The sequence below is a fragment of the Pseudorasbora parva genome, chromosome 9 (assembly GCF_024679245.1).
Source record: "Pseudorasbora parva isolate DD20220531a chromosome 9, ASM2467924v1, whole genome shotgun sequence".
NCBI lineage: Eukaryota > Metazoa > Chordata > Actinopteri > Cypriniformes > Gobionidae > Pseudorasbora > Pseudorasbora parva.
Window position 1 is genome coordinate 12,455,605 of NC_090180.1, and position 23,706 is coordinate 12,479,310.

Genomic DNA, 23,706 nt, shown 5'->3' on the forward strand with positions numbered 1-23,706 from the left:
ATTGAGATTTAGCCACTGAGTGTCACAAACACAGCAGGAGTAAGATTACACTCATCGTGAATAAGTTGAGTTAAGAGCTCTCATGATGAGAGCTGAGGTAAACGTGTCCGCACTCCGCAGTCGCGGCAGTAGTTCTCAGCGCGTGTTCAGTTTGGTGCGTTTTTAGTCTGGCGCGTTTGCCGTTCATGCCTTTAGAAGCTTAACTTTTAATAGGAATTAATTTGAGAAGTTAAAACCCTCACTTTGGCCCTCACTCCGGCGGCCGCACCGTTTACATGAATGCCTGCAGCTGCGAGCTGGGCTGTGAGTGCGATCTCACTCCCCATTTACGAGTTGAAAACATGCCAAAATGGCTCCCTTTGCTGGCTGTAGTCTTTAGCCTCTGGCCAAATTTTTTACTGAAAATTGACGATATTTGTGTCACCGGAGTAATAAACCCTTTAAAGTCACCATGAAATCAGAATTTACAATTTTATGGGGTTCCATTTGTGCCAAAAATAAGTCTGCCAACATTGTCGCTATATGATAAATTAAAATTAGCTGATAACATCACTATTTTCTGCAGAACGACTGTACAGCCAAATCAAATTTGTTGCAATATTGTCATGTTTAACACTGTGAAGCTGCTTTGAAACAGTCGTCATTGTAAAATCGCTATATAAATAAAGTTGATTGATTGATTGATTAAATAATAACAGAACAAAATGATTTAAAACAAAAGCCAGAGCAAATACTTTACATTGTATCTGCAATTTTATATAGAATCAATACAGAGACAAACTACCTGTGAAATTAGTAACACTTCGGCGGATTTTCCGTATCACATGCAAAGATTCTCAACTGAAGGAAAAAAACGCTGCCCTGCCAAAACGCTCTTAAGTGCCCACAGCAAGGTGTTTTCAGCAGAGCACCCAATGTTTTCAGCTGGCTAAGGCGTTGGTGGACACATGGCCTAAGGATGACAGTAAAGATGACAGTAAGGATGACATAGCAAGATGACATTAAATTCGACATAGCAAGACGACAATAAAGACTAAATTAAAGGGATAGTTCACCCAAAAATTAAAATTTTAGGTTTACATAGATACCTTATTAGTGCCTGCGTGGATGGCGCGGATCAGTTGAATGAGGCATCTATGTATACATATCTATGACCATGCCAGATTTTAACGTTCTCCGACGGAAGTAATGGGTTGGGAATACTAGATGAGATTCACTTGTTATGAGGTAAAAAAAATTACCTAAATACTGTTCGGTTTCTCGCAGAAACCGATCTTTTCGTGTTTTAAGACATCAATGTATCATCACAAGTCACAGGGTTTAATATGGATTCATATGCATGTGTGTTTTACTCTCATGGGGGCTCTCATAGAAATACACCCCATTGACATGGTTTTACGAGCAATTGTTGGATTTAAAAATCTTCATTTGTGTTCTACTAAAGAAAAAAACACCTACATCTTGGATGCCCTAGGGGTAAGCAGATAAACATCAAATTTTCCTTTTTGGGTGAACGATCCCTTTAAAGACGACAGTAAGGATGACATAGCAAGATGACAAACAGAGAGCATACACAAAAACATATACTAATTTATCTGAACAAGTAGGCAATGACTGTTGACAAGAACAAATGCATAGTACAAAGCACAAATCAGTCGACTTATTTTTACCCTATAATTCTTGAGTATTGCATTTTATTATAAATGATTTATCCGTAATTTGGTAAAATTCATGTGCCCTTGTAATCTTTTATCAAAATAACTTGCCCTCTGTCTTCAAGGGTCAACTCTTCTCTGATGACGCGATTATTTAGCCTAGAAATCTAGACGCACCCTAGCGGCAGCACAATCACATCGTGTATAGATTCGGTGGGCGGGGCTTAACATAATGACGGCAGAGTTGTGCTTGCGTGCTTCTAGTAAACACAGAAACTGGCCAACGGCAGTCTTTCGAAAAAGCTTTGACCGCGACTCTGGAAGAATTGGAGTTGAGCTTTTCTTTGAGAGAAGAACAAAGAACGGCACTGAAGTCATTCTTAAAAAGGGAAGATGTGTTCGGAGTTTTGCTGACCGGATACGGTCTGTCAATTAGCTCTGCTTCACGTTGCTCTGGTTGGTTGTAGCGTTATCCTATCGCGTGCAGAGGGAGTTTGAAAGACCACCGTTTATCCCGCCCCTCGGATTGAGCCCTGTCAATGGTGAGTTTCCAGGCCAAACATCTTGATGTGGGTCTGGCTTGTCAGGCTAGTGATTACTGGCATGAGGGTGGGACAACCTGCCACTCACATGAGATCGACCAATAGCAAACCACAACCATCCAATCCATTCCTAATGGATAAAATCAAGTCCCGTCCCGCATTGTTTGTAGGACTGTTTTACATGGCTATACGTTATAATAGGGAATAAATCACAACTTCCATTTCTTGCCGACTTTAATCAGTCATATGCATTATCACAGTATTATGAAGTAAGAAATGCCATTTTGATCTACTTCTAAACTCTTTTGGCTTGAATAGAACACTTTATTTGGCACATGTGAGCATGTATGACAGCAGAGGCTATCACAATAGCAGCCATTTCTCATTTTTAGTCTTATTAAGAAGCAAGAGGTTCATAAAGCGATCCAAAAATGATCTCATCATCTGCCATCCATTTCCTCTGAAGAATAAATTAACTGTTTGATCATCTTCCTTCATTACCCTTGAGTGTTAAAAGGGTTGCAAAATGTTTTATATCTGACAAATTTTCTATGACTTTTCCATCAAATCAGGCCCAGTTTTGCAGTTTTGATCTCCTTATCTATGCTTGAAAAGAAAAAAGAAAATGCTGGATCATTTAAGCAAGTAGAGCCAAGATGGTTTTCCCAGCAGCCGGGCGGACCGCCTAAGTCTCTTATGAGAGAAAAAAGGGGTCGCCTGCAAATGTTTTGCAATAGGTCTTATAAATTAATTTGACAGGGTTGACACAAAATTAAATATTTATTATAGTTGACTTGAAGTTTTGTTCTCATAGACATACAAAGTTTCCAATTAATTTGTTCACTCATGATGCACTGAAATCAGAGAGGCACATGAACAACCCAATACAGAACGGTGGTTACACATTTCCTCAGTTGTTAGAATGTTCTTTGCAACAGAGTTACTTAAGTGTAACTTCCCCACAAGATGGCACACAGGAGTGGAACATCTGACTGAAAGAAAAGCCCTTTTGAGAAGACCTTCTTATGGAAATAGCGCAGATACTATAAATTCATACAATAAAAAGTATTTTCACTTCACATAGATCACATTTTTAAAAATCACATTTATTAATTTAATTAATATTTTTTTATATTACAACTGAAAATAGATAGCAAATAAACATGTTGATTGTTAAAATAAAATGAAAAAGCCCCTGTTAGCTAAACTAAATTGAATTAAGTAGGGCTATTCACCTGCACAGCACAGTCTGTGTAGTGTGTACAACAAAAATGTGTAATGATTAAATAACCAATTGAGATGGCAAAAACTACAAGCAAACGTCTCAGAAATTCTAGTACGTGCTTGGATTTTGGATCATCAGCATTAAACCGGTACCCGGATAACCATATATGGTTATGAGGTGCGCGTTCCGATGGATGCCCAGCCAGTGACAAAACCCCAAAGTTAAGAAAGGGGCGGAGCGCCGTTCGTGACTCATGACGAGTCTCCACTGAGGCTGGCAGGGTAGCACCAGAACTCCCTCTCACACGCGCTATAAAACCAGGTCATTAGTGGAAGATTTGATTGAACAACGCTCCTCAGAGGGATCATTTGGATTAAGCATTTTACGCATAAAGTATCACTAACGATGAAAAGCAATACTGTAATATTTTCGGCGCTTTTTCTTACCTGGCTTACACTCGTAAACGGATCCCCAGGTAAGAAATCTGTGTTTTATGGATGTTTATTTTAAAAACTGTTTTAAACGGTTTACCGTACTTATAGTAGCATAGTATTGTACAGTACAGTACACTATATCTGTGAACTTCAGATATGTCGTTTTGTTGTATCTCAAGGCTGGGATGTAATGGAAATCAGCGTAAGCTGCGTACCTTGTTCTCACAGTTGTCCTCTTTCTCATTTAGCACCATTGAAGGTGGGCAAGCTTACCAAAGCAACAAATGTGACGTGGTTATCTTACAATTTCAAAACAATCCTATCATGGGGACCTAAACCTGTCAATTACACATATACAGTTGAATTCTCAAGGCAAGTACCCAAATATCCTCTTTAAACAGCATGCCTTTGCTTTGGTCTTTCTCTGTATTGTTCATATTGCATTATCTTGTGATTTAACATTCAGCAAAAAATATAAATGTGGGCACATGATTGAAACCCTACAGGCATGTGATTCTAACCAACATGTTTTATCTTCTCTTCAGGGTTGGTAAGGACAAACAGAGAAACCCTCACTGCATCGAAACCACAGAGACGGAGTGCGACCTGACCAATGAATTGGAAAACAAGGGGGTTTATACCGCCGAAGTGCTCTCAGAGACCTTGCGTGGGATGGTTTCTGACCATGTAGAGCTTCCATACACCAGATCAAAGACCTTCTGCCCTTATAATGACAGTGAGTGTCCAACCATGCATTCTCAACGAGTTGAAAATTTTACTTCATTCATCAAAACTGATTTTAAAGCGGTTGTATAATAATTTCGATCTGTTCCTATAGCTTTAATCGGAAGACCTGAGTTCAGCTTGACGATGAGTAAGGACAAGAAGATTGTGCTGATCATACGCGACCCCATCACAGCTAAGCACAAAAATGGCAATTATATGACCATCCGTGACATCTTTAAGAAAAATCTCAAGTACCAGATTTCATACAACAAAGCTGGAAGCACGGGAAAAGTAAGTGTCGGCATGTTTACCAACCAAAGATGCTATTCAAGATTTCCTGCCTTGCTTTTATTTAAATGCCCTCTGACTTTGCAGTTCTCACGTTGCTTTGTTTTTCCCCAGAAAATTCGTATTGTGGATGGGAGCAAAGAAGAATTTAAGCTTGATGAGGGTCAGAGTTACTGCTTCAGCGTGGCGGCATATATCCCTTCCCGTAAAGGAGACAAGATGAACGGAGAGTGGAGCCTCCCCAAGTGCTCGCCACAGGAGCACAAGACACTGTTTGACGGTAAGTTTTAAGAAGACTTCGCAATTTTGCCTTTTTGCCATTTTACGGGGATGTTGCATTCATTTGAGAGACTGGGGAAGGCAACAAAGGCGTATCCAAATATTCTGAATGATTCAAGACTTTTGCTTAAAGTCTTAGTTGTCTAGAATTCCAGTGTTATGGAAAACAGAAAGGTTGTTAAGCATGGGTCAGCTAGTAGAGGAGGGAGGATGACACACTCTGCCGTTACTCAGAAACTGACCAGGGAATGACAGCTGTGCTCAAATGACTCCATCCAGTTGTGTGGGAACCTCTATTACTGCACCTGAAGTTTTATAATTCAAAATTTGTATTAATGTGGATGAAGAATTAATAATTCATTAAATGTAATCTTTTTTTTTAAAGTGTTTATCCAAACTCCCAGTAATTCAAGTTTTTCTTTAATCATTTATTTAAAATAATGTGTTTAGTATTAAAATAGTATAAGTTTATTTATTAATCCATGATTACTTTCTGTTTTTTACTTTCTGTTAGGATTACTCATTCTTTTTTTTTTATATATAAAATATATTTATTATTATTATTAGAAAACATTTTATGAAGTCATTAAATTTTTGTTGAAATGGTAATTTGTTTTTTTGTTTTTTTTTAATCAATTGACCTTTATACAAACTAAAACCATTTTTTTTCTTGGACACTAACCTTCTTTGTATAAAGGTTAAATGATAAATAAAAGTATTTTATTCATCATGTAACCTTACAAACTAGCACAGAACTGTTACATGATCTGGACTTGAGCAATAACTTAAATTCGGTGTCAGGAAGAGTCAGGAAACTCTTCTCCATTACATTCTTCATGATGCATGTGCTCAGCTCTTTCCCATACTGTTTCATCAAATGCTGTTTTGAAATTGCACACCAACATGACATAGCTAAGCTTTCCATTTAAATGAATGATAAATACAATTCTTCCTCTTTTCTTTTCCATAGAGTATGGGCTGCCTGTGATTGGAGGAGCAGCACTCATTATACTGGCTTTTGTAATTGCTGTAATCGTTCTGATTGTGGTTTGCTGTAAACGAGCACAAAGACCAACAACTCTACCCAAGGAAACCGTAGTCTAGAGGAATCCAACATTTCTGCCGATCAAGCCCAGAACGGAACATACAGCTGGACTGTAAACGTTTTTGCGCTGGGAGGGAACGGTGTGTGTGTTTAGCACACCTGCAGTGCTGCACTGGACTGGTTTCTATGAAACACTAACACTACATGATATGTTATACATATCAGAATTTTGCTTTTATTTTTTATGAAGGATTAGTGAATGATTTGAACAGTGTATTATTTTTATTGAATGGCCTTTATTTATAATTTTCTTCAGAAATACATGGGTATCAGCTGCTGCTGTGTGTTTTATATTTATAAATGTTTTGTATCTAGAAGGAAAATATTTAACGTGCATAAAGTATTTTTTTAAATGTAAATGATACTTCTTGAAACTTCTAATAAATTATACTTCATTTTATACACTTTATTTTTTTTAAAGCGAAACTAAACTTTAGTGCCTTCATTGACTTATGTAAAAGGATTTGAAAATCCAAAATGAGGAAGAATGGAGAAGATTGTGCTCTTTTGAAGCAGTGATTCCAAAATAAGTTTGAACAAAAATCCCCCAATAGCTAATAAAAAAAGATTAAAGTTAAGAATGTGCAACACATTTTTTTTGTTTAAACAAAAATCCCAAATGCCAAGGAACTTTTGCAAAGCGTTGCATTCTCGTCTCAGTAGCTCACCCTTGTGGTGAACTAATAAGCATGCAAAAGTCATCCTTTTTCTACTAGTGTTTTATAACTGCTTTGAAATTTCACAAGGAATTAATACATTTTCAAAACTCTTAGGACTTATCAACAGATCATCAAATGTCCTAAACATGTCAGCATATTTAAGTGTGTTAGTACTATATAAAATAAATGTTTCATTCAGATTAACTGATTTATAGAAAGCTCTTACTATCAAACTTTTGATTTGTATCTCTTCTTGTTCAGTCACATTGGTCTATTATTTAATTAAACTGAACTTTATGGTTAATCAATTAATCATTTAGTAGTGGTACACCTATAGATTTCAGCTATTTATTATATAGACTTTTTTTGCAATATGGATTACCAAACGTAATGAAGGGATTTATCTTAGATGATAACCACTACGTTCAAAGTGTGTGCATGCACGTGTGTGTGTGTGTGTGTGTGTGTGTGAGAGAGAGAGAGACAGATTTGTGAACAGAGCAGGATGGAGTACAAGAGAGACTGTATAACACCAGACTGATCAGAGATGCTTCAGAAGAAGGGGGAGACAGATGGAATCAAATACAGCATTTTACATGACAGTATGCCGTGTGATACTGTAAAAACATCACCATGAAAGAAACTGCCACATTACTGTATCCCACCCTTATAAAGATCAACTACAGTATAGATAAGTCATATGGTACAGCAAGAACATTTTCTGAATTGTCAGTAAACTGTTCTAGCACAGAACCTCACGGCTGTCACACTTCATCATACCTTTTGATAACACAGATATGTGTATCATTGTAAGTGTATTATTAACTGAATGAAAGCATGAGATCAAGGTTTGAAATAATTACAAGTTTGATAAGTTTGGAGTTTTGAAAATATACCTTACTTGTGAAAATAGTACCAAAGCGAATAATAAAATAAAAAGAGTAAAGACTTTGACTTTAAAACAGCAAATACATTTGAATGCAAACAATTGTGCGTATGTAAATGTAAAAACCAAAAAAAAGCTTGTATAAAACAATGTGCCATTAAAATTATTTCGATTTTCTTTCCTTTTGAAATAATCACACAGATTTCCTTGTATGTTTTTTGTAATTCAGTAAAACATGTCTGTAAGGCACTATGTATGCACATACTATAAATATCCAATAGGGTCTCAAACATACATTATTAGGCTTCATTATTAAAATAAAATACAATTCAGAATGACTGATCATTACACTTAAATAGTTTCTCTGGTGTTATGGTGAGCTTATTAATGTACTAGTGGCATGAAACAGTTATGGACAACTCATAATGCATATGAACATCAACAACATACGTCACTACTTCTATATTACAAATGCTTGATTCTTAAAAAGGATATCAAACCCAGTTTTGTTCCTTACCAAAATCTTTTAAGATAGCCTCTCCCTGAGAGATATTTATCCACAGAGTTACAATCCTTTCCCTCAGACGAAGAAAAGCAGTTATATTTAACATCATATAATATAAAGAGTTCAGAACTCCAGAATGATATTGCTTTACATCCATGTTTAGTGCCAACAGGCCTCATTCATGACACGCGCAGAGAAAATTTCTGCATAAAACCATTCTCGCAGAAATGTTCCCATGCAATAATTTAAGTGTGAAAAACTTTCTGAAGGGTTTGCTCATGAATAAGGCCTACTGTTGTTATTATTATGATCCAAACTCCACTGTTTCCTTTGTGATGGGATTAAACTCGTAGTTTCCTCTTCCATCCATCTGCAAGTAATACTGTAAAACAGAGAAACAAAGATTTTTAAGACTCCATAGCACATTACTTTTCTAATGAATTCTGTCAACTTCATGATGATTGTACCTCGTGGTGCTTCCATAGTGATTTCCTATGGGAGACTGTGAACAGTGTGATGCCAACCTAAAGGAGAAAACAGATTATTCCAGCTGAGCTCAGGGAGACAGATGTTCCTGAAGCAAACTCCCACAAGAGCAACAAATACATTCCTGAATTCCTCACTTCTGTTCTGACTTAGAAAACGAGCATGGTGAGGTTACTGCTGTTGTTGTCCATCAGCCCACTGTACATAACTCACTGTATGCTGCATCTGCACCTAATATGTTTGCATTCATTGTGAATAAGATGATGACATATGACTACCTTCCGACAGTGGCTGTAGATGAAGTCCTCCACATCAACGCTTACAGCACTGGTGCACTCATCCAGAATGGCAAACTGGGGCTTGTGGTAGAACAGACGAGCCATCTGTGCAATGCAATAAAGAGTTAAGACACATTAATATCTGTCTCACCCAAAAGAGAGCAATATGTCAGGTTTAATGTCACCATGAAATCAAAATTGACATTTTATTTTTATTTTTATTATAAATGATTTTTCTTTCAATATTTTTTAAATTAATGCGTCCTTATAATCTTTAAACAAAATAACTCCCCCTCTCTCTTGCAGTGTCATCTCTTCTCTTCTCTGATGATGTGTTTACTGGCATGGGGGCGGGACAACCTGTCGTTCACATGAGATCGACCAATAGCAAACCACAACCATCCAATCAATTCCTTATGGATGAAATCAAGTCCCGCCCTACATTTTTTTTATATTCAAGAAGCCATTTCACTCGGATATACGTCACAATAGGGAAGAAAATACTATCACAACTTCAATTTCATGTAGACTTGGAAAAAATAGTTAATGCAAGGACTGGAGCTTACAGCCATCCTCTGCTTCTCTCCGCCGCTGAGGACATCCATCCAGTCCTGCACACTCTCCCAGCTGCCCTCTCTGTCCAGGATATGTCCCAGCTGGACATTGTCCAGATATTCTTTCAGTACCTGACCACAATTACACAACATTTAATAACTGTAATACTATAGTTTACTATTTAAGAACATTACTTAAAGGAACAATTTGCATATTTTCCTCCATATTTATTCTCGAGACGTTTAGCAGAATCTCTAAATTAATCGTTTCATACAATGAAAGTGGACTGGCAAGCTAGTCTATATGATTTTTGCACTATATTCCAAGTCTTTCTGAATTCATATGCTAGTGTCCTTTGAGAAGCAAACTTGAAATACAGCATATATGTCACATGGACAAATTTTATGCCGCTTTTTTTGTTTTGTTTTTGGAGCTTGAAGAGACATGTGGGTGAATAAATAATGACAGAATGTATACTATTGTTTTAAAGAATTAGTTCACCCAATAATAAAAAGGATAATTTACTCATTCTAAAGTCATCCTAGGTGGATATGACATTCTTATTTCAGACGAATAAAAAAAAATGAAGTTATATTTAAAAAATGTCCTGGCTCATCCAAGCTTTATAATGGCAGTGAATGGCCATGTTTTTGTTTTGAAGTCCATAAAAGTGCATCTATCCATCATATAATGCTCCACACAGCTCTGACGGGTTAATAAAGGCTTTCTGAAGTGAAGCCATGCGTTTGTGTGAGAAAAATATCCATATTTCAAACTAAAATAACTTACATACGGCAAACGGCCTACGCAAGTCGACTTGCAAAAGAATAACCCCTGACGCGAGGTATTGACGCAGGATGTAGGAGTATTGCAAGCTTTGATGCGTCTTGCGGTTCAAACAAGTAGGGTTGGACAACAAAATAAAACACTCTATTGAAATCCTCTGGCATTTCTCTTTAAAAACTCTTGTTTTAGACTTCTAATTCATGACCGGTGGTTTATTCTGCATTCGTTAATAAGTCATGCTTCAGGTCAGGGGTTACTCTTTTGCCGTAAATCGATGCGTGCGAACGTATGTTGGAAGCTAGTTATTTTAGTTTATAAAGTTTTAAATATGGATATTTTTCTCACACAAACGCATGGTTTCATTTCAGAAGGCCTTTATTAACCCGTCAGCGCTGTGTGGAACAGTTATACAATGGATCGATGCACTTTTATGGACTTCAAAAGAGAAAAGGCAATTTACTGCCATTATAAATCTTGGAATAGGAATTACATTTTTTTTATATAACTCTGATTGTATACATCTAAAAAGAAGAATGTCATATACACTTAGGATGACTTGAGGGTGAATAAATCATGAACTAATTTTTGGGTGTGCTAACCCTTTAAAAGCATAATTTACCCAAAAATCTATATTTTGTTACAAATTACTTATCTTCATGTCGTTTGGAACCTGTAAGACTTGTGTCAATTTAAATAAAAAACAAATGAAGCCTTTTTGATGAAATTAAAATGATATTATGCCAAAACTTTGACACTACAAAAAGTTTATAAAGAGACCATAAAAGCAATCCAAATGATTTGAGACATTTTATGCATCCTGAGGAGATTACCGCTTTATATGATGATTAGATTTAATACAAAAACAACGGATCAATGCCCATACCTAGAGCACATCAAACAGAGTAAACGGAAGTTTAAATGTACTCGCGTGCAAGCAAGTACATTTGAGCGTATGTTCTTTATGTTTGTGCATTGTAGATCCATGTTTATATGTTAATTAGAATTAAATTCTGTAAAAGACATCTTGATTTATATGGATTTCTTTTATGTTCTCTTTTCTTTTATGATCTCTTTAAAGCAAAGCTTTGGTAGAATGGACTGTCAGTGGAGAGACAGAAATCTTGATTTCATTAAAAAATATATTTATTTGTGTTTTAAAGATTAACAAAAGTCTTATGGGTTTTGAACAACATGAGGGTCATTTTTTTATTTTTGGGTGAACTAACCCTTATCACATAACATCTAATTTTGCCATCCATTTGATTATGAAACTATGATTATGAATTATGAAATTATGAAAAATTGCCTTTTGGCTAACTCTGGCATATTGACAAATTAATGTTTATTAATATGCACTGTCCCTGTAAAGAAATACATTAAATAAAATAAAAAATGTTTTAAAAACTCACCCGATCAGATGTTCCTTTCTTTTTTTGGTCTTCATGTGTGTCAGGATAAATCACCTGATCTCTAAGGGAACCCAGTGTCATATAGGGCCTCTGAAGTAAAATACAAACAAATGAACACTGAAAGTATATAGGAGAATATCTTCACACTTGTCATCATGAATATTTTCACACTTGTCATCATGTCATCATGAAAGACCTCAGTGTGAAAAGGCCCACCTGAGGAACATAGAAGAGCTTCCCTCTCTCAGGTTTTGTGAGCTGTCCTCCACACAAAGGCCACAGCTTGGGAAGCAAAGAAAGACAATGCAAGTGAACAACAGCAAAAACTAAGGTTTCTAAGGACACATGTTTATGCTGAAAAACAACTCTGACCTCTCCCAGCACCCTGAAGAGGGAACTCTTCCCACAGCCGTTGGGCCCACAGACCAACACATTTGTCCCAGATGACACCTTAATGTAAGGAGGGAAGATGGTAATTACCAAAACCAGATCCCAAAACTCTGTTTTACAATCTAAATAAGTTTAGACTAAGAAAATGATGTTATTGATGGAGCTTTAACCTCAAAAGTCAAGTCGCGGATGAGAATGTCTCCATTGGGCGTCGCTAAAGGTATGTGTTCAAACCTGAGGATGAAGGATACAGCTCAACTTGAAACACTGATGATATGCTGGTCAGACACGACGTCTACATTTAGCAATCAGGATTACACAAATGCATAAATATAATAATCTATCAGGGCTAAAGTGAGATTTGTTTAGTTTTTACTTAACTTACTTAATAATGTTGTCTGCAATGATGATTTCACCTCTCCCGGGGATAAGAGAGACTTTCTCAACTGCTGTATCTGTGAAAGAAATCGATCAATAGATAGTTGTATATTGTATATGACACACTAAATTTAATACCATTCAAAATTACTATTCATAATATTTTTTTAAGAATTTTTTTTTTTCCAGCAAGGATGCATTCAATTAATTAAAATTGTGTGACAGTAGAAATTGTGTTTAAATAAGATTTCCGTTTACAATAAATACTGTTCTTTTAAACTTTCTATTGTTCAAAGAATCGTGAAAAGTATTATCATGGTTTCCACAAAAATATTAAGCAGAAAAAACTGTATTTTAGAATGATTTCTGAAGGATCATGTGACTCAAGACTGGAGTAATAATGCTAAAAAATTCAGTTTTATCATCACAGGAATACTTTACATTTTTTAAATATGTCAAAATATATTTTTTTCATTTGTAATAAGAATACACAAGATTACTGTATTTTTTAAAATCAAATAAATTCAGCATTTTACCGCAAATTACAGACTCCAAACATTTTAACGGTATTATTAGTATATAAATCATAGAGAAATCTCATCACAAATTCATACAATGCTTAAAAAAAATAAAACAAAAACATAACAAAATAGTCCAGACCTTTGATTCGCTGTGTTATCATAGTCCGTTCATATCTGCCTGAATTCAGATCCTTAAGGACATCCTGAATTTCTGTAATTCGTGCAGTGAACCTAATAAAAGGATTCAGATTCCAGATGAACACGCATATACTTAAGCAGACAAAAGACAGAAAGTAGGTGAGCGCTGGCAAGTGTAGAGATGATGGATGGCATGAGGAACAAGCAAAGAATGATGTACTGGAGGTTGAGCACTCACCCGGACAGTCTGGTCATCTCTCTGCCTGCCAGGACGATCCTTCCCAGGGCCTGCGCCAAACTTATTAACATCCGCCCACTCTGGTAGTAGTCCTGCAGCGTAAAACAAACACAGAAGAGCTTCTATCTTCTGTGCAAACATTTATCTAAGGAAATCCGTATTGACCCAATGAAGCAATTTTACAAAGACAATCAAATCTGGAGAGATAATGGTCAGTAATTACAAGTGCATACAATTACATGAAGTAGCACATCGCCACCGTGTAGTACAATTGATTCAAACTGGTATTGATATTGCTTTCTGAAAACATAAATACAATAAAAGATATCAGTCTTACTAAACAGTCTGTGTTCATTCATACTCACTTCCAGTCGTTCAGAATATGTGCTGTTCAGATGCCGTTGGTTCGTGTGGTCCAGGAACGGCCGGCTGATAACTAGGTAACCCACCACCATGGCTATGTCTAGAGAATCATCAGAAAACATGTTTCCCATGAAAGATTCTTTACATTTATTCTATGATCCTTTCATTCTAGGCCTGTATTAAAAATGCTCAACGTAAGTATAATTTTAATGTCAGCATTGCCATTTGCAGCCCATTTTACTTTCATAATGTGAGTGCACAATTACCATCGCACACCTGTAGATTATAGGTAGGTGCTTTGGACGAAGGATAACCAGATCCAAAAATCTCAACAAACAAACAAAAGGAAATCCCGCACACTATCAATACTTGCAGAAATCAAAAACGTTTTATTAGCAACGTTTCGGTCTCATGACTTTCATCAGGCACCTTCACCTTCATCTGGCACTTTCATAATGTGACAAATTTTCAAAAAGTTAGAATGGATCCAGACTTGAATTTGACTTTAATATGACTATTATATACACTATATCAAATGCATTTTGATTGAGGATTATAAAGATTTTTTTTTTGAAAATTACTTGCTCACAATGGCCCTCATTTATCAAAAGTGCGTAGACCAAATTTCCAGCGTACACCTTGCGTACACCCAAACCCACGGTGACTTTGAGATTTATCAATATGGACGTTGGCGTAATCCTACGCCAGCTCAGGAGGTGGTGTACGCACATTTGAGTTAGTGGGAAAATGCGCAGAAAAACAATTCATAACACCACAAAACGCACTGGCAAGATATGCTATATGACCCACTGTTAAAACCACAACAACAACATTCAGTGTTTATTTTTGTGCAACATGAACGTCAATGTTTAATTTGTGTGACTTTACCAAAGCGTTTGATTTTTAGGCATATGTATTCCTCCAGTCGCGAGCCTGTGCGCTTTATCTGACGTTTCAGGCCCGACTGGGACTAAAATAATTCAGACTGACAAAATAATAAAAATGACCTTCTTCTTTTAAATAATAATAAAATCAATAAAAAAGACACTCTTCTTCTAAATAACAAGTGTCATTAAGAATAATAATCATAGGCTAATAATAATAAGAAGAATCTTACAAATTGTCATGTAATTATTAATGTGAATGAATCTTACTCCACATCACATCATCATCACTGTCGTACACCCCAATACATGCCGTGATACGAAATTAAATGCTAATTTTTTCAAAACGTGCTGTAAAATAATGCAGTGATGGTAATTTATCATCCAAACTTTAAACTGCTGGAGTGCGCTTCTCAACCTCCACACTATTAACAGTACTCGTTATTTGTGTCCATATTTTGTTTTTGTAGGTGCCTTTAATCCCACTCTTTAAACTCTCAAAACAATTTCGGGGTTTTTTTCCACTTCCCTGGTGATGGTCTCGATGGGCGCGTCTCAATCATCTCACTAGTTCAGTAGTCAGAGCACTGATCAGGGAGTCAGCCCATTGACTTATGTCCTAATCAGTGCCCTGAATAGTGGACTAGTGAGATGATTGAGCGCGCCCGATCTCCACGTCGGAGAAGTTTCGCTTCTTTGCCGTCTTCTGTTTGTCCATGGCGTAAAATGAGGGCGTGGGGGAGGCGGAGACTTGAATATATAGGGGCGTGTTATTCTAATGACGATCGTTTTCAGCCGCGGCATTTATCAAGGGCAGGTATTGCGTACACCTGGATTGCAGAGGTACGCACAGCTTCATAAATCAGGCGGTGAGAGGAGTGTAAGCATAATCTTACGCCAACATATACACCAGTTTCTACGCAAGATTGATAAATGAGGGCCAATATGACCTGAAACAAGCATTAAACAGTATAAAAGATACATATCAATGTTGACTTTAAAATGCTTACATTTGGCTATGATGCTGTCCACGACACCCATAGAGAAACGAAAGTGTATGAAGCGATTCAAGTGGTCCACCTAAAAAAACAAGAACTCTGATTGAAAGATTCACCAACATTGTGTGTGGATTTGATAACGGATGTCAAAACTGGTTTTATTTTCCTCACCAGTTTCTGAAAGGCCCCATTAATGGTTTGCTTTTCTCTCCTGTTGCCGTTGTAGAACGCGATCTCCTCACTGAAACCACACGCAGAAATTGTGCATTTTTCTTCATAAAATACCTCAGGAGACAAACAGCCAGACAAAGAGATGGAGTCCTATAGGTACCTGTTAGTGATGAGACGAGAGTTGACATATCTGTACTCCCCCTCATATTTTTGCTCAGTTATGGTCATTTTGCCAATCGGCCTGCGCAGTCGTGTCAGGATCAGACCGGAGAACAACAGGTAGCTCAGCAGACAAGCAGGGCCCTACAGAGAAGCAGGAAGATGCTTCAAACACTTTGAGGCGCTGAATTGGCCAGTGAACAGTTAGGTGGAACTCATAACCAAGTAATTAATGACTGTAATTGAATTACTTTACTTTTATGAAAAAGTAAAGAACAATTCTATATATATAATATTAGTGGTTAAAATGTGTGATTTTAATATTACCTCCCTTTAAATACTAGGGATAGTAATATTTAATGCAATTTTATATTATTATATTGTTTAGTAATAATTAATGCAATTTTATATTATTTATTTGGAAGAATTGAAAGAGCATGTCTATCCTTGTACTGTTTCACTGGTCGGTTCTGATACGGAATTTAGAAAGTAATTAGTAATAAGTAATGTAACAATTTTTGGAGAATCTAATAATCTAATACACTGTTGAAGATGTTATTAATAACTTAATTCATTACTTTCTTAGAGTAACTTACCCAACACTGCTGATAAATTATTCAAAACAGGCACTTACAAAAGGACCAATGGCTGTGTTCAGTTTGCAGATGTAGATTAATATATCTAGTAGAGGCTGGAGGAAAAAGAAGAAGAAAAAAAAAAGTCTTAAACTGATCGAGCCATCTTAATATATAGTTCAGAATAGAGCTGGGCGATAAAACGATATCGATAATTCTCACGATATAATTTCGATAAAACGATAACAACAGTTCGATAAATTCTCTTATGCACTATGTGTAATGCTTTTGTTTACAGTCAGTGGCTGACAGGCTTGGAGGACCAGAGGGAAGTTGAGCGAGAAAAACGAGAGATAGTGAAGAAAATTCAGCGCTCACGACCAGTTTGGAGGACACAGATATCGTGGACAAGTTAGTGGTACTCAACTTCGGAGATATTTTGGCTATCCCATCTGACATAAAACAGAGCGACGTACGTGGACTGCTTATCATAGGTTCACCACACGATCATGATCGTGCTTCTTCGAAGATCTTCCATATAACGTTGAGCCCAATGTAGTGTAGTGGGTGATTTACAAGCTAACGTTACCAAACTATAATCCCTAAAACATCGGATTTGTACATCGCTATCATAATTGTTTGTCTTTGGTGATGTATAAATGACTCAGCATCGCCTGTATGAAAAGAGAAATAATTTCATCCGATGTTTAAAATGAATGAAATAGCCTAGACAGCCCTTACTGGAGTTCCACAATTACTGAACTTTTCTCTTTCCTGACCATTCGGTGAGATGCGTGTGTGTGTGTGTGTGTGTAAAATGCACGGTGGACCAATCCATTGTGAGGCAAGAGAGGGGGGACTCAAAATGTTTCTTAACTTAAAATGCATTTTTTTTGCCTTTTTGCATTTTTATGTTTTACTACTTACACAATTAAGTATATATAATGATATTATTGATAGTGCAGAGTAAAAAATGCTGACCACAGTTAAGATTTTAATAAATAAATCTACCTGTTTGAATAAACTGTTCACCTGTTCGGGAAGTGTTTGTCATGTTTTGACAATAAAGGATAGTCAACTGTCTGTTTTCTACATCTTTCACTCAGGAGCAAAAATTTGCCTTTAAACTTGAAAGAAATAAAGATTTTACATTTATCGTGATATTTATCGGCGGACATCTCTTTTTCATCCCTCGGCATGGATGAAAAAACATCACCTGCAGCTCAATCTAGCAAAGACTGAGCTGCTTGTTTTCCCTGCTAACCCCACCATACAACACGATTTTACCATCCAGCTAGGTTCATCTCTGATTACTCCTTCGGGGTCGGTCAGAAATCTTGGAGTAATCTTTGATGACCAGCTGTCCTTCAAAGACCACATCTCGAAGACGGCTCGGTCATGCAGGTTTGCATTGCACAATATCAGGAAAATCAGACCGTTCCTTACGGAGCATGCAACACAGCTTCTTGTCCAAGCCCTGGTCATTTCTAGACTTGACTATTGCAATGCGCTTCTGGCTGGACTTCCATCTTGTGCAATCAAACCGCTGCAAATGATCCAGAACGCTGCAGCACGTCTTGTATTCAATGAGCCCAAAAGGGCTCATGTCACACCTCTATTCATCTCTCTGCATTGGCTACCACTCGCTGCCCGGATCAAATTCAAAGCCCTGACTCTTGCCCATGGATCTTCCACAAGCGCAGCACCCGCATACTTCGACTCACTCCTACGCGTCTACACACCCACCAGAAGCCTTCGCTCAGCTTATGAGCGAAGGCTTGTGGTACCATCACAGAGAGGCATGAAATCCCTCTCTCGAACTTTTTCTTTCATTGTTCCTGGTTGGTGGAATGATCTTCCGTCCTCCATACGCACAACAGAATCACTCGCTTCATTCAAAAGACAGGTAAAAACTCATCTCTTCCATGAGCACTTAATCTTACATTAAAAAAAAAAAAAAAAAAATATATATATATATATTTCTTTCCCCCTCTATTTCTCCTTTCTTCTTTCCTTTTCTGGTCTTTGCTACTCTGAGCAGTGTACAAATCTTAGTATTTAGGGCACTTTTTGTGTTTCGTTGCCTCTTCTTGACGGATCGCTTCCTGTTCTCCTGAGTTGTAAGTCGCTTTGGATAAAAGCGTCTGCTAAATGCATAAATGTAAATGTAAATGTAAATGTTATCGATATCGACTGATTGACTTATATCGTGATAATGTTTTTATGGCCATATCGCCCAGCCCTAGTTCAGAATGATAAAAATGTGTTATATTTTGCAGCAACAGAATGAGTGTTGCCCTGTTACCTTGCTGACATTAGAATAGAGGTCCACCACACTGCTACAAAACTTCTCCACATCCTGGGTTATCAGCTGGTCTGGGTTGGCAATGCGGTTGTCCAAGTTGCCAATCTGATAGTATGTGAACCCCCTATTATAAAATATAGTTTTGTAAAACATACAACAATGCTTTTCTAGGTACTTACACATTTAATAGCTACTTTTAAAAGTAATTTAATAGCATTACACTCCCCAAAACTTATTTAATGACGTTACTTATTTATTCATTAATGCATTAAGATATTTTTGCATTACTTTTTCCTCACCTGGCTGAGGCTCCCTCTCTTCCAGGCCTTGCCGGTGTTTCTTTTTTGCAAGTCTTTAACACAGTAATAGCCTATTTAACAGGGATGGCAACATCGGTCCTGGAGTGCCGCTGTCCTGCAGTTTAGCTCTAACCCTATTTAGACGCACCTGAACAAGCTAATCACTGTCTTCAGGATAGAGGGTATGCGCACGAGTGGCAAAAATACTTGGTTTTCAGCACGATTACGGCGAAAAACACACAAAGCACATCTAAAACGGGAAAGAGCTTTGAGATTGACTACAAACAGATTTGACAAGAAATCTGAGGTGTATTTTTACAGACTGCCAAAAGCTACAAAAAAGAGAAGCAAATGGATTGCTCCAAGTCACAGAAACAACTGTACTCCAGGCAGCGAAACGTGGATTTACAGTTATCATTTTATGTAAATGTGCTGAATCTGAATGTAAATGTGCTTTGGGGTCAAATCATACCCTATATATTGTATTGTTATATATTGTATTGACAACTAATCAGTTATGTTTACCATCTTATATTCTGCAGGATTGGATGTTGACAACGCTTACAAAAACTATACAAGTCTATAAGTCTTAAGGCTGGACAAAAATTGTATGGCTTTTTCGCCACTCATTCCAGCTGAGGGGGAGTGTTCCGGCGAGAACGAGACGCCAGTGCATACCCTCTATTGCTAAGATCACTAAGGTGAGTTTTTTTTAAATCAGGGCTGGAGCTAAACTCTGCAGGACATCTAGCGGCACTCCAGGATCAACGTTACCCATCCCTGCTATATAACATACAGCTTTATTTTCTTTTTAAAACACATTTAAAAAATAGGCAGCGGCTATTTGCGCTAAGTGTAAATAGAATCTAGTTGCTATTTAGGTCTATTTACACCACATAAAAGTAGCAGTTCTTTGCTCTATACATAGTAATTACATGTAATTTACCATTAGTTTTGACAGATACTTTGCAACTCAGAATTGTTGTACATTAACAGGATGCAATAATAACAGTGTAAATTATTATTTTTATTTAAATTATTAAATAGATGCCACCTTATAAAGGGACAATAAAAGTCTTCCTTACACCTATCCCTAACCCTACCCAATAAATGCTTTTATTATTATTAAACATTTAGTTTGACACTTTATTTCCACATTTAGAGCATTTTATTCATTTTTATTGGAAAAAAATGCCTTTTCGATGTGATTTGTGATGAGAAAAGAAAGAAGAACAAGCTTTGCAAAAGGCAGATTTGAAGCCGTGTTGATCGCGACAAAACAGTGATATAATAGCCATGCATACGCATTACTGATTGCTCCACTGAGGATGTTGAATTATGGGTGTTCTTTTTTTAAACATGTTTGGCACAGCCAGGCATTGTTAGGCGGAGCTAGTGCGAAGAGCACTTGCCAACAAGGTACGTTATTTGCACTTGGTGTGAATAGACACTCTGTTAAAAATATTACTATATTCTGACCATGCAGAATATTTCCTGACCCTAACAGCTATATGCCATTAAAATGTGTTACTTTTGAACTTTTTGTCTTTTCCCGCACACACACAAGTGCGTATTTCTAACGCTCTTTACGTTATGGAGAAGATAAAATAATAAAAAAATAATAAAAAACATGCATTACTTTTTCAAAACAGTAACTCAAATGTTAATGAGTACATTTATAAAGTAATGTGATACTTTACTCGTTACATCAAAAAGTAGGCAGATTCGATGCCTCAACACTATATTGTTTACATTACAAAATAAGAAATTGTGTAAACTGAATTAAGACATTCACTTTGAATGACACAAACTTGATTTCTGTATAAGACTGTTTAAAAAGAGGAACAAAATTCTAATAGAGTTACTAAACTAAAGATAGATATGAACATAAAACTTACAAAAGAGAAATATGATAACCCTTGATTCAATTTAAGGATCATTCACCATTTGTAGAAATATAACTTACGTCATGTAGTCATTGTAAAGTTGATTGGTCAGTCTTATTCTGAAACACAGCTTCAGTTGGTTGAGTCCCAACTTTAAGAAGTTATTCACTAGTGATATCTGATGAGTCAGAGAAAAATACATAAAAAACATGTTTCTCAAATAAATCTGTCAAAAGAAAAAACAACAGACACTAAAATGTGTAAAAAATACATGTGGCATAATTATCCTATTTATGACATGCTACACTACATGATCCCTTTATTAATAAATTCTATATTTAATACGGGAAATTATGGATATGTTATTATCATATAAATTATATGAATAATGGCTTGTCAAAAAACTTGTAAAATTGGACACAGTAACTAGTGCAAAGTTAAGTCCACTTACAAAAGGCATGACTGTGATAAAGTTGACCAAGTATCTTTTGAAAGCAGTTGTCGAGCGTCCAATAATTGCACTGCAAACCACACACACACACACACACACACACACACACACACACACACACACAGAAGTACAGTCATTTTGTGTTCGTAGTCTACACATAGTACAAGAAAAACAGGACAGACAGCATTGAAGTGATCAGGCATGTTCCGATGGAAACGACACCCAGAGGTAGCCTAATCACACCACTGAGAAATCCACTAAACTAAAAAAAGGTGAAGTACACAAAATAATGGTATTATCGTGGTCTTACACCTAAAATGGCGAATGCAATCAAGGATCTAAAATCTTCATACCTCTCAATCATGGTCCCGTTATGGATCACCCAGACATCACAGTAGGTTCTGGCCACGAGCATAGCAGCAATCAGAAGCAGATATCCTGACTAGGATAGAAAACAACCAATAATGCAGCTGTGGACCACCCAGCCAGTGGGAATAAATGACAATGAATACATAAGAGCAAAAATACCTCTTTGCAAAAGGTCTGTGGTAGCAGGATTTTCATGATATGACAAATGCGCCTGAAGAACACCTTGTCCACCGCAGCCTTGTCTGCCTTTTTATCCTTCTGAAAATGTAATCTAAATATATTAGTCTACATGCATAATTTTCAACTAGGGGGGCCTGAATATATTTTGGGGGTCCCTAATATACTACAAACTCAGATATTTTAGATAAAGCATACTACTTAGATTTAGACTACTAACGTTAAGGAATTTACTTACATCACTGCCCAACAGTGGTTTTGATGTCCCTTTCCCTCTATAAATGAACACGTGGGTAAAGCATGAGAAATCAACAAGCCTTGAAATAACCCCCTTGAATTTCATGTTAACGTCTGAATAAATTAATGCGTCTCATGTCAATGATATTTCAATGTCGAAGAGGTTATATCGGAAACCGGGTAAATACAAGACAACAGGCATGAGAAGCAATGATCTTACCCATTGGTTTCCGAAGATAGTCTTTGTTTTATTACGTACACGGCGAACACCAAAGCACCTGCGATGGAGAAATTGCCGGCTGTCAGATGCTTACTAACAGCCGCCATGTTCGCTGTAAAACCAATCAGGAAGCGACGGCGAGCAACGAAGGAGGACCCACGCAGTTGATTTCCTCCTGTTTTACCCCCAGAGCTCGACTGTTAACCGGGAGCTTCTATAGGTCCACACATGCCTAAGAACACACAAATACACATACGCACACCTTTGAAATCATCATCATCATCACACACACACACGCACGGACGCACGCACGCATGTCAACCGTATTTTCTATCCCCCTACACTGCCCCTGCCCCTAAACCTACCCATCACAGGAAACATTCTGCATTTTTACTTTCTCAAAAAAAAAAAACTCATCCTGTATGATTTATAAGCCTTTTGAAAATTGGGGACCGCTGGCTGGTTCCCACAATGTAGGTGATCTCAGGTTTTACTATCCGTATGGGGACATTTGGTCCCCACAATGTAATAAACAAGGACACACGGATGTACAGTAAAACGTTCAGCCGCTAGGTGTCGTCAGAGTCACCATTCTTCAAAGTAGTTTGTCTCTTGATACAGTTTTGGTATAAGTTTTGGTACGTTTTTGTTTTAAAATTGCCCCTGTTGTAGCAATAATCAGGGAATACTTTATTATTTCATAATTTCGCATTTTTTGCGATATAATGCAATCTAGCTATTTGTGCCAAAGTATTAAAGGGATAGTTCACCCAAAAATGAAATTGTTGTCATTACCGTACTCCGCCTCAAGTTGTTCCAAACATGAGTTTCTTTAATCTGTTGAACGCAAAATAAGATATTTTAAAGGATGTTGCCTTGTAATGAAAGACGGCACCCATTAAATTCCAAAAATACTATGGAAGTCGGTGGGTGCCCGCTGTGTGGTGACCATAATAGTTTAAAATATCTTTTTTGTTTAACAGAAGAAATAAACTCATTTTGAAACAACCTGAGGTAACTAAGTAATGACTAAATATCTCAATATCATTTAAATCATATTGATAAATCATATTGATAATTTATTTTTTATAAGAAAGGATATACAATACAAAATGTACATTTGTCAGTT

At 36.8% G+C, this 23,706-nt stretch overlaps 2 protein-coding genes across 2 annotated transcripts; one reads left to right on the forward strand and one right to left on the reverse strand.

The window, feature by feature from the left end:
• The first annotated feature begins 3,698 nt into the window (after positions 1-3,698).
• Positions 3,699-6,654, forward strand: f3b (coagulation factor IIIb). The gene is made up of 6 exons (XM_067453961.1): positions 3,699-3,897; positions 4,105-4,228; positions 4,402-4,592; positions 4,695-4,873; positions 4,985-5,150; positions 6,120-6,654. Exons 1-6 carry the CDS (start codon positions 3,828-3,830, stop codon positions 6,251-6,253), a joined length of 864 nt encoding a protein of 287 aa, XP_067310062.1. The 5' UTR covers positions 3,699-3,827; the 3' UTR covers positions 6,254-6,654.
• A 1,347-nt stretch (positions 6,655-8,001) lies between these two features.
• Positions 8,002-23,091, reverse strand: abcd3b (ATP-binding cassette, sub-family D (ALD), member 3b). Its single transcript, XM_067453960.1, has 24 exons — positions 22,943-23,091; positions 22,578-22,809; positions 22,359-22,395; positions 22,103-22,201; positions 21,928-22,016; positions 21,575-21,644; positions 21,204-21,301; positions 18,939-19,062; positions 16,693-16,749; positions 16,060-16,202; positions 15,900-15,969; positions 15,741-15,810; positions 13,849-13,946; positions 13,484-13,575; positions 13,247-13,338; positions 12,594-12,663; positions 12,379-12,442; positions 12,191-12,268; positions 12,035-12,100; positions 11,819-11,908; positions 9,635-9,754; positions 9,069-9,173; positions 8,772-8,828; positions 8,002-8,686 (listed from the first exon to the last, which is right to left on the reverse strand). Exons 2-24 carry the CDS (start codon positions 22,682-22,684, stop codon positions 8,609-8,611), a joined length of 1,974 nt encoding a protein of 657 aa, XP_067310061.1. The 5' UTR covers positions 22,685-22,809; positions 22,943-23,091; the 3' UTR covers positions 8,002-8,608.
• Between the last annotated feature and the right edge of the window lie 615 nt (positions 23,092-23,706).

Coding starts and splice junctions, on each gene's coding strand:
- abcd3b (XM_067453960.1), bottom strand. CDS start 22,684: ATGGCGGCTGTTAGTAAGCATCTGACAGCCGGCAATTTCTCCATCGCA. Junction 16,750..18,938: donor TCTATTCTAATGTCAGCAAG/GTAACAGGGCAA, acceptor TTTTTCCTCCAG/CCTCTACTAGATATATTAAT. Junction 12,269..12,378: donor TCCGCGACTTGACTTTTGAG/GTTAAAGCTCCA, acceptor CCTTACATTAAG/GTGTCATCTGGGACAAATGT.
- f3b (XM_067453961.1), top strand. CDS start 3,828: ATGAAAAGCAATACTGTAATATTTTCGGCGCTTTTTCTTACCTGGCTT. Junction 4,593..4,694: donor CTTCTGCCCTTATAATGACA/GTGAGTGTCCAA, acceptor CTGTTCCTATAG/CTTTAATCGGAAGACCTGAG. Junction 5,151..6,119: donor GCACAAGACACTGTTTGACG/GTAAGTTTTAAG, acceptor TCTTTTCCATAG/AGTATGGGCTGCCTGTGATT.